General features: G+C 33.4%; 1 protein-coding gene across 1 annotated transcript; it reads left to right on the forward strand.

The window, feature by feature from the left end:
* Positions 1 to 1256: 1256 nt before the first annotated feature.
* LOC124373611 (exosome complex exonuclease RRP42-like) lies at positions 1257 to 10089 on the forward strand (the record flags this gene model as incomplete). The annotated part of the gene is given in 4 exon segments (XM_046831965.1): positions 1257 to 1464; positions 1928 to 2124; positions 9929 to 10073; positions 10075 to 10089. Coding segments are annotated over 4 exon segments (414 nt in total), but the record flags the coding sequence as incomplete, so codon positions are not given.
* Between the last annotated feature and the right edge of the window lie 7 nt (positions 10090 to 10096).

Here is a 10096-nt window from a genome sequence, read left to right on the forward strand (position 1 = left end):
AGTTGCAACTTTCAAGTAAATATCTTCTAAATTTGCAATGCTCCTAAGATTCTTGTGATCAACCTTAAAAAGTGGGAATATTCTTGACATAGCTCACAATCATGAAGTTTGGACATACATCTTTCTTCGTATTTTCTTCTTCTAGCGTTAAAAGGTATAAAAGACGATACTCACTCAGGAATTAACAGTTAAAGCTTTTCAGCTTCCCCAAAACAAAAGACGTGTTCTCTAGATAAGCTAGAGTACTTGTTTTTCATTGTGCTTAACACAACATTAACGGTAGGTAAGGGTCCTGTGCAATAACATTTAATAATAAGTAACACTTAGAACTTCATATTCCTTAAAGACTCCATTGACATATTGTTCAAAAGATAACCAATGAGTTTTACCTAAAGACGAAATTTTATGGATTTCAATATGAAAAAACTCTTGAAATTCCCTTAATTGTATCTGCCTATCATGACTTCTACTGAAGTCAGACTTTAAATTTCATAATAAATCTTCTAGACTTTTAGGTACATTTAAGCAAGCTTTGATGCATCTAAATGAATATTATGGCACGAACATTTCATGCAGACAAAAAGAGAGTTATACTCTCCTACTATAACATTACAAGATTTTGAGCTAAGCCCCACTAGATTATTAAGAAGAACGTTTTTTTAATTCGAAATTTAAATTAAACATTTATAGAGATCAACTGTTGTGCTTTAAATTAATTCATGCATATCTAAAAATCTGCTTCAACTTAATTTAAATCAAGACTGAAAACTACAAGAGCTTCTTGTACTTTACTGGTTGCCAAGTAGGGAGTTTAGTACCACAACCACAGAGAACCAAACATTTCGTAAATCCACTACTAAACTAGCTACATCACATTTTAAGTAACCATAGGGGTTCAAAACCTTGTCGGATCGAGCATGGAGATATCAAAGAGTGTGTAGTAAACAATCAGCCAAACACAACTAAATAGATGACAATAAACGTAATATTATGTGTCATGTTTCCTGCTACCAATATTATCCTATTTTACCCGCTCGCATATTATTACCCTGCCAAGTACTCCCTGACACTCAAATAACCCGAAAATCGAGTAAATACCCGTTCATTGACAACGCTACACATGGCAGTACACAACATGTTGGCTTCATAACGTCATCAAAGCTCTCTATAAAGGTATACTTTACTTGTAAGTAAAACGGAAAAAATATCAAGAGGCTTTACAAGTTACTCGAAGCCTGCTTTTAGCAAATTAAAAAAACATGGCGCTCGTTAAGTTTAGAATTTGTATGTTGATGGTTGTAATTTATTAGAGTAGAAGTTATTGTTGAAATTGGTGTTTATAAGCTGTTATTGTTTATTGACAGAATTTTAACTATTTAAAAAACACACCAAGATTTAAACTACCAAATGGCAAATGTACTCTTAAGTGAAGCAGAAAAAACTTTTATACTACAAGGTGTTGAGGTTAGAAGATAGATTTCAGATAGTAGGGCCTAGGCTTAGTGGATATTAGTTTGGTAGCTATTGGTGGGACAGATAGTGATATATTTGATGATATTTCTTTACATGTAAAATATTAATTTACTGCAGGAAATTCAAGCCTCGCAATCCTCATATGGATGTGAGGTCTAGTTAACTGCACTGAGTCATGTATCGGAGCATAGTCAGTGTTGTGTTGTGCTGAACTTCCCAGTTTGCACAGTGTAATATATAATGTTCATTTTTAACTCTTGGGTGTATATGGCTGGAGGCTTGATTACTACAATCTTAAGGTATTTTTATGTCACTGCGGAGAGACAGCTTCAGTTTTAAGAGATGTTAAACTGAATCTGAACCAATTAAAATTTCTTTGAATATAGTCATAGTTATTTGTAAGGTTTTTAAATAATATAAACAATTGTAAGTTAATCATAGTTTTCTTACACAGGACAATTTTCGCTGTGATGGTCGTTCCTGCAGAGACTATAGACCCATGGAACTGGAGACTGATGTTGTAAGCAACGCAAGTGGTTCTGCTAGATTACGACTTGCCAACACAGATATATTAGTTGGAGTCAAAACGGAAATTGATGTTCCATTTCCAGAAACTCCCAACCAAGGAAAACTAGAATTTTTTGTTGATTGGTAAGCTAAAGTAGGCATCATTATACTAGCTTAGCATTATACTGCTAAGCTGCAAGTTGTTTTCATGCAGTTTACACATTTAGTAAATATAATGGTTGAAAACAACCGAGAATCAACTAATTAGGAAATTGAAAGAGTCAATTAGGGTCATTCCATACCAAATCAACCAATGGTCTGAACCTTGACCTCTCAGATTTTGTATGATTTTTTTGTTTATGTGTTCTACCCACAAGAAATAGTTAAAATCCAAAATTTCAAATTTTTTGGGCTTTTCGTTTTTGAGTTACAGGCATTTAAAAAGCCAAAAAAAAAATACAGTTTTCAGTCAATTTACGATAATTTAAAAATGACCTAGTTCCAAAACTATAGCACCTAGAGAGCTAAAATTTTGTAGCATTCTCTTCCTCTTGAAATTCCCTTCAATTAGATGTATCACATGACTATGTTACATACATTTACAAATTTTCAAAAATATTCAAAAAACATTTTTTTGAAATTCCTAAAATACGTTCCCTTGGATTTGATCAGGAAAAATATATGTATTGCCCATTATCATTGACTACATACATGCAAAGTTTCAGGATGGGGTGTAAATGGGTTCATATTTAAAACAATTTTTTCCTACTGGAATACCTGCCGGTTATGTGTGCGTGAGCTGCTTCTGGGCTACACATACTATTCTCGGGACATATGAAACTGATATGAACCTAAATTATTTAAATAGCATACCTTTTTAAGACTCTGTTTAGTTGAACTTGGTTCTGAAAATAATTCCTTTAACAAACTTTTTAACAACATTGTAAAATATAATAAATAGCAAGTACAAAAATGAAAAATATATAGGCTTGTACATGTAATTTTTTTTATATATATATATATATATATATATATATAGTTTATAATAATATATATTATTATGAATTTGTGTATAAAACCAGCCACATGCCAAGAATGCATTTCATAGAGAAACATGTGGCAACCTGAAATGACAACTTGCTTTGCAGTGCCCAGTCAGTGGTTTTCATGTCACAACTTGATTTGCTGTGCCCAGTCAGTCAGTAGTTTTCCATGTTACAACTTGCTTTTCAGTGCACCAGACAAGCCAGTTGCCTGAATGTCTTGGTTGTGTAAACATCTCAGCACATTTTTAATCTTATATTATTATTTGTTCAGTCTTAGTTATAAAAGTGTACATTAATACTGTTTTAAAACTTATCTTAGTGTATATAGTTACAAGTGATTTGGGTGTGTGTATTTTTATTGGTGCCAATAAAATTGCAAATAATAATGTGAAGCAGGTACTTACCTCTACAAATATTTATAAAATTATACATACACAGCAAAATAAAACACATTTAGCAAAACATTTTTTAAACTAAAAATTCTCTAGTTAAAAAAATATATTAATATTAACTTGCATTAAAAAAAAAGAACTTTTTATAACTAAAATGGCATCTCAAAAGAACTGGGCAGTTATTTCTACAAAATGTTGTAACCCTTTTAAAAACTGATAAACATAAGAAAATGTGTGCAAAATCGCTACGAAATGTAACAGACTGGAAGTGTTCTTTAGATTTAGGAATTATTAGTGGCATGAAAATTTGTGATACATGTCGGAAAAAGATTTATGAATCTTACAAGACAGATGAAGAGGTTTTGCAAACTACTGGAACTTCAAATTTGGATGAATCTTTTACTGATCCACAATCCTCTTTAGATTATTTAAATAAATCACTGGAACTAATCGGCGAGTCACCCCTTAAGAAGAAAAAGTTTAATGTACCTAGCTACACAAAAAAGAAATTGGATAAAATTAAAGTTAGCTTAGAAAAGAACTTATTGCCAGAGTCAAGCCAACAGGAAGTTGTTGAGCTTATTGAAGAGTCAGAAATAGAGATGTTGCAACAGCTTAAAGAAAAATTTGCCAGTACAAATAAAAGAAGTGAAAAAATAACAATTTTGTCTATTTTACCTAAAAGCTGGAGTTGTCAAAAAATTGAAGAAGAATTTGAAGTTACAAAACTACATGGCTAGAACAGCTAAAAAGTTGGTACAAGAAAAGGGGATTCTTTCAACCCCTAACCCAAAACCTGGAAGAACTCTTAGTGAAGTTACCGCTGAATCTGTAAAAGATTTTTTATAATTCTGATGAAGTTAGCAGATTGATGCCAGGGAAAAAAGATTATGTAACAATCAGAAATAAAGAAGGAAAACTCCAGATACAAAAAAGATTGGTTTTGGCCAATTTGCATGAAATATACCAGTTGTTCAAGGAAAAATTCCCAGAAAACAAAATTGGTTTCTCAAAATTTTGTGACTTAAAGCCCAAAAACTGCATTTTGGCTGGGAAAAGTGGGACACACACTGTATGTGTATGTACCTTGCACCAAAACATTAAGCTGATGATGAATGGAGCAAAAATGCAAGATTTGAAATTTGATGATGAAACTACTCTAAAATCGTATCATTCCTGCCTGGCCAAGATTATGTGCAATCCACCTTCTCAGCATTGTTACATGGATGTGTGTAAAGAATGCCCTGGTATTACTAAATTAAAAGAACTATTGACTACCACATTTAATGATGAAATGATTGATGAAGTCACCTTTAAAAGGTGGGTAACTGTGGATAGGTGTTTGATGGAAACTGTAGTCAAAAGTACGGATGATTTTATTGATGATTTTTTGGAAAAACTTATGAAACTCAAAACTCATTCATTTATAGCCAACCAACAGAAAGAATACTACAGTGAAATAAAGGTAAATTTGACTGAAGGTCACGTGGTAGTAAATTGTGATTTTGCTGAAAATTATTCGTTTGTTGTACAAGATGAAATACAATCCTTCCATTGGACCACATCCCAAGCAACCTTGCACCCTTTTATCATTTATTACAAATGGGAGGGAAAAATTGAAACACTTACAGTATGTTTTTATCTCAGAATGCTTAGAACATAATACAGTAGCCTTCTACGTCTTTCAGAAAAAACTCTTAGAAATCTTAAAAGAAAGATTGCCTTTTACGCTCAAGAAGATCACATACTTTTCTGACGGCAGCGCTGCACAGTACAAGAACAAGAAAAACTTCTACAACTTGTGTTTACACAATGCAGATTTCAATGTGGAGGCAGAGTGGCAATTCTTCGCAACATCCCATGGCAAGAGTGCATGCGACGGCCTTGGCGGAACTGTTAAGCGGCTAGCTGCTAAAGCCAGCTTACAAAGACCGTATGAACCAACAAATCCTCACACCTAAACAACTATATGATTTTGCTGTGACAAATATAAGAAGCATTGATTTTCAGTACTCTACGATAGAGGACTACCAAGAGACCGAAGAATTGTTGCTGCCTGCCTCGATATAGTGAAGTAAAAGCAATCACAGGCACACAAAAGTTTCATTCATTTCAACCCCATACAGAAAATCAAATTAATGTCAAGCCTTACTATTTTAGCTTTGATGGATCCCTTGAATGTGTGACAACCGTAAAGCTAATAACCCCAACTGATTTGGAAAAAATTCATGGCGGATTTGTGACTGTGGCATATGATGACTCTTGGTGGCTTGGGTGCATTGAAAAGAAAACTAATGACATTTACAAAATTAATTTTTTGCACCCAAAAGGTCCAGCACATTCTTTTTTTTATCCACAGCCAAGAGATATACTTGATGTGCCAGGAAATACGCTCTTGCAAACAGTGGACCCAACGACAGCATCCGGAAGAACATATTCTTTGACACCTGAAGAAATGAAGAGCTCTTCTAAAGCTATGGAAAATTTATCTCACAAGATTAAGAAGAATTAATGTAAAGTAGTGTTCCATATCAGTAATAAAGAGTGTAACCGTGTACTATGTAAATACTTTCATTACATAAATATTTAAAATTCTAAAAAATACAGGAGTTAGTAATAACATGAATGTGTGGCCTACATAACTATTATATTGTTATTTTTAAATAAAGAAAAAACTGCAAACGATATAACCTAGGTATTTCAGTCACAGAATAAATTGGTTCATGTTTGAGCAAAAGAAGACAAACAAACAATAGGTAAGTGGTGTTAGGCATATACACGTTTTCATTATATATATTTTTTTATTATTTTTGTTTTAAAACCCTTTAAAAAAATTTTTTAAAAGGAATGATTTTAGCAGTTATCAAAATAACTTTAAAAGAGTTCAACTAAACAGAGTCTTAAAAAGGTATGCTATTTAAATAATTTAGGTTCATATCAGTATTCATATGTCCCGAGAATAGTATGTGTAGCCCAGAAGCAGCTCACGCACACATAACCGGCAGGTATTCCAGTAGGAAAAAATTGTTTTAAATATGAACCCATTTACACCCCATCCTGAAACTTTGCATGTATGTAGTCAATGATAATGGGCAATACATATATTTTTCCTGATCAAATCCAAGGGAACGTATTTTAGGAATTTCAAAAAAATGTTTTTTGAATATTTTTGAAAATTTGTAAATGTATGTAACATAGTCATGTGATACATCTAATTGAAGGGAATTTCAAGAGGAAGAGAATGCTACAAATTTTAGCTCTCTAGGTGCTATAGTTTTGGAACTAGGTCATTTTTAAATTATCGTAAATTGACTGAAAACTGTATTTTTTGGCTTTTTAAATGCCTGTAACTCAAAAACGAAAAGCCCAAAAAATTTGAAATTTTGGATTTTAACTATTTCTTGTGGGTAGAAAACATAAACAAAAAATCATACAAAATCTGAGAGGTCAAGGTTTCAAATCATAGTGTAGAATTGGTTGATTTCGCATGGAATGACCCATTAAGAACAATTACTTAAATTTCTTGTAGAAAAATAAGGAGGGAAAAATTAATCGCAACGAAGAAATTATTATTACTATTATATCAATTATTAGAAATAGCGGTAAATCTTAAGATCAGCGACTAGTGCTCCGATCACCGTCATTTTTTAGCATACTAACAAAGGTTAACGTAATTTCACCGAAAAAAATAGTCCCGATTGTCGCCGGGGCCATTTTACCCTCCTCAAAAAAAAAAAAAAAATAAATAAAATGAAACAAAGGTACTTTGGGATTATACCCGACCACACTAGTATGAAGAACACAAAAATAGAAATTTATAGAAACAAACATGATAGAACGAAAAAAACAACTCTTCAATTACAAAATTACAAACTTACAAAGCATTTTCCAGGTATTGTGATCGCTGTTATCTTATCTTTTCTCGAGAATCCTGATTACACGGCAGGGCCGCGCGGCATCACGTGATTTGCACGGTACATAATTGCCTTTCCATTACAATTCAATTTATATTTCTGATTAGCCCCTCTAGAATTTGATATTTTACTGATAGGTACTATCTCGAGGGATGTTTTTCTTTCGTCGACATCAGCGCGGGGCAGCACCGAAGGTGCTTGTCAATGCCCGCGCTGATGGCCGGAGGCACTCGCAATTTGGGTGGCGGAATGTGATCAAGAATAAAAACAAGTTTTTTAGTGTTTTTTTAATAAAGAGTTTAGTTTGGTAAATGATTGTTTTTTGTTGAATTTTTTGTGTTTGGAGAAATGTAGAGGTAAAACACGGAAGTACAACAAAGCAGATGCACCAGCTGAAACGGGCGGCGAGACTGCAATCACGTTATCTACTAGACGCTCGAACTTTGACCTCTGTCTGAGGATGGGGAGGGGTTTGCGATAAGACATATTCCTGTTTTATATTGACGAAAATATTGTTCTACTACGCTAATCTAGTAATCAGTAGAAACGAAATGTGAAATAACGATTCATGTCTGGGTGTGGTCGGTATAATCCCAAAGTACCGAAAACAAAATTTAAATAAAAACAATTCAAATTTAAAAAAGTTTTTACTTACCTTAATGGTATTTTTTATATTTCTGATCAGCCCCTCTAGAATTTGATATTTTACTGATAGGTACTATCTCGAGGGATGTTTTTCTTTTCCTTTCTTTTTCTTCCGGCTGCCCCGCGCTGATGGCCGGAGGCACTTGTCTCAACTCGATAAACAACTAATTAATTTTTAGCTCGAAATTTAAAAAAAACATTGTTCATTTGGATAAAAATTCTGCTCATTTCAGTATTATTTTTCATTTACGTTTGCAAAGATGGCGCCGCATCCGATGACATCGGTAATTCTAAGCAATATATGGGTCTACCTCGATTTTTTCTCATATTACAATATAATGTTCCAATAGTCAATTAGAAAAGGAAATGACTAGAATTTCTTGCTGGAAAGCAGTTATAGGGAGCAGGCAACCGCCAGAACGGTCATATATTGCTTAGAATTACCTATTACAAATTACAAATTTGGAACTACTCGAGTTAATTTTTTTTCTAAAAGAGCAAGCAGCGCGAAGCGCTGCGCAGCGGGCAGGCATCGTGCGTGATCCTTTTTTTTATTAAAAATTACTGATAAATTGTTATTACATATTACAATATAATGTAGGTAATGTATGTAAAACAATTTTTAAACACATGACCGTCTCTGGCGGTTGCCTGCTCCCTATAACTTGCTTTCCGGCAAGAAATTCTAGTCATTTCCTTTTCTAATTGACTATTGGAACATTATATTGTAATATGAGAAAAATCGAGGTTGTTGACCCATATATTGCTTAGAATTACCATGACATCATCACGAGGTTGAATCATGGTCACAAAAGGTCGCGTGATGCCCAATCATCATCAACAAACATGCTTCGAAGAATAGCGTGTGACAAGAAACCATCGCACGCCATGTCAACAACTTCACTAATTATTCTTTGTCCATGTGGGTTTGTTTGTTTGACGTCTGGGCGGTCAATCAAAGCCGTCCTATAGGTCAACGTGATCCGCCCGGCCAATCGGAAACTTTCCTGTTTGTCACGTTGACTACTGTCAACTCATCAAAACGACCATGGTCGGCCATTGTTTTTAGTTCGATAGTCGTAAATCTTGTTATTTATGTGTTTTGTATTGCCAACATTGTACTGCCGAAAAAAAACGGGGGTTTTTATATTGTTAGCGACAATCAGGACTATTTTTTTTTCGGTGAAATTACGTTAACCTGTGTTAGTATGCAAAAAATTACGGCGATCGGAGTGGTAGTCGCTGATCTTAATATTTACCGGAAATATCTATACAAAAAGTATCATAAATTGTCTTAAACAGGATTGCAATGGGCAGAGTTTGTGTGTTACATTTCCCTTATTTAGTCAATCATTTTAACATATCGATATGAGCTCAATATAGTCAATAATTTAATGTGTATTATATCTGATTGTTAAATCTTACTGTAAAACATTTCTCTTATAACAAATCTTATCTATAAAAGCCCTTCCTCTTAGTTTGGTAGGCATAATAAATTTATAAGTTCTTCACATTTCTTATATCATCAATTTTTTTTCATCTTTTCCTTAATTTAAAGCAATATTTAGGAGCATGTGGTGAGGAAGCAATGTGTTTTGTGATAGTTAAAAATTTTTAAACACAAATTTTCTAGGAATACTTTTTAACTAATACCATGTCATATTTAATATATAACTTACTAGCCACCTTAGTGGTATGTCATTGATCTTCATGCACACATTATTATCGGATTTATTTATTTTTTAAGGTACAAAATTTTGCTTTGGAATTAGTACTGATAACTAAATATAATAATTGTATTTCTTTTAATAACCGTATATACTGTGTTAAAAGGACTAATTCCATAACACCACAATATATACTGTGTTAAACGGAATAATTTCCCATAATACTACATGTCTTCTTTATCTCTACAAGATTTTATCTTAGCTAACAAAATCCTTTCTTTCAGCTCAGCAAATGCCACACCACCTGAATTTGAAGGTCGTGGTGGAGAAGAGTTGGCAACGGAGATCAGCAATAGTCTCGCTAGAGCTTACGCTTTGTTCCCTTTAGAGAAGCTGTGTATACTTCAGGGATTGCAATGTTGGAAACTCTAACGCAGACATCCTGGTTTTGG

This window comes from Homalodisca vitripennis, unplaced genomic scaffold (assembly GCF_021130785.1).
Source record: "Homalodisca vitripennis isolate AUS2020 unplaced genomic scaffold, UT_GWSS_2.1 ScUCBcl_5985;HRSCAF=12986, whole genome shotgun sequence".
NCBI classification, from domain to species: domain Eukaryota; kingdom Metazoa; phylum Arthropoda; class Insecta; order Hemiptera; family Cicadellidae; genus Homalodisca; species Homalodisca vitripennis.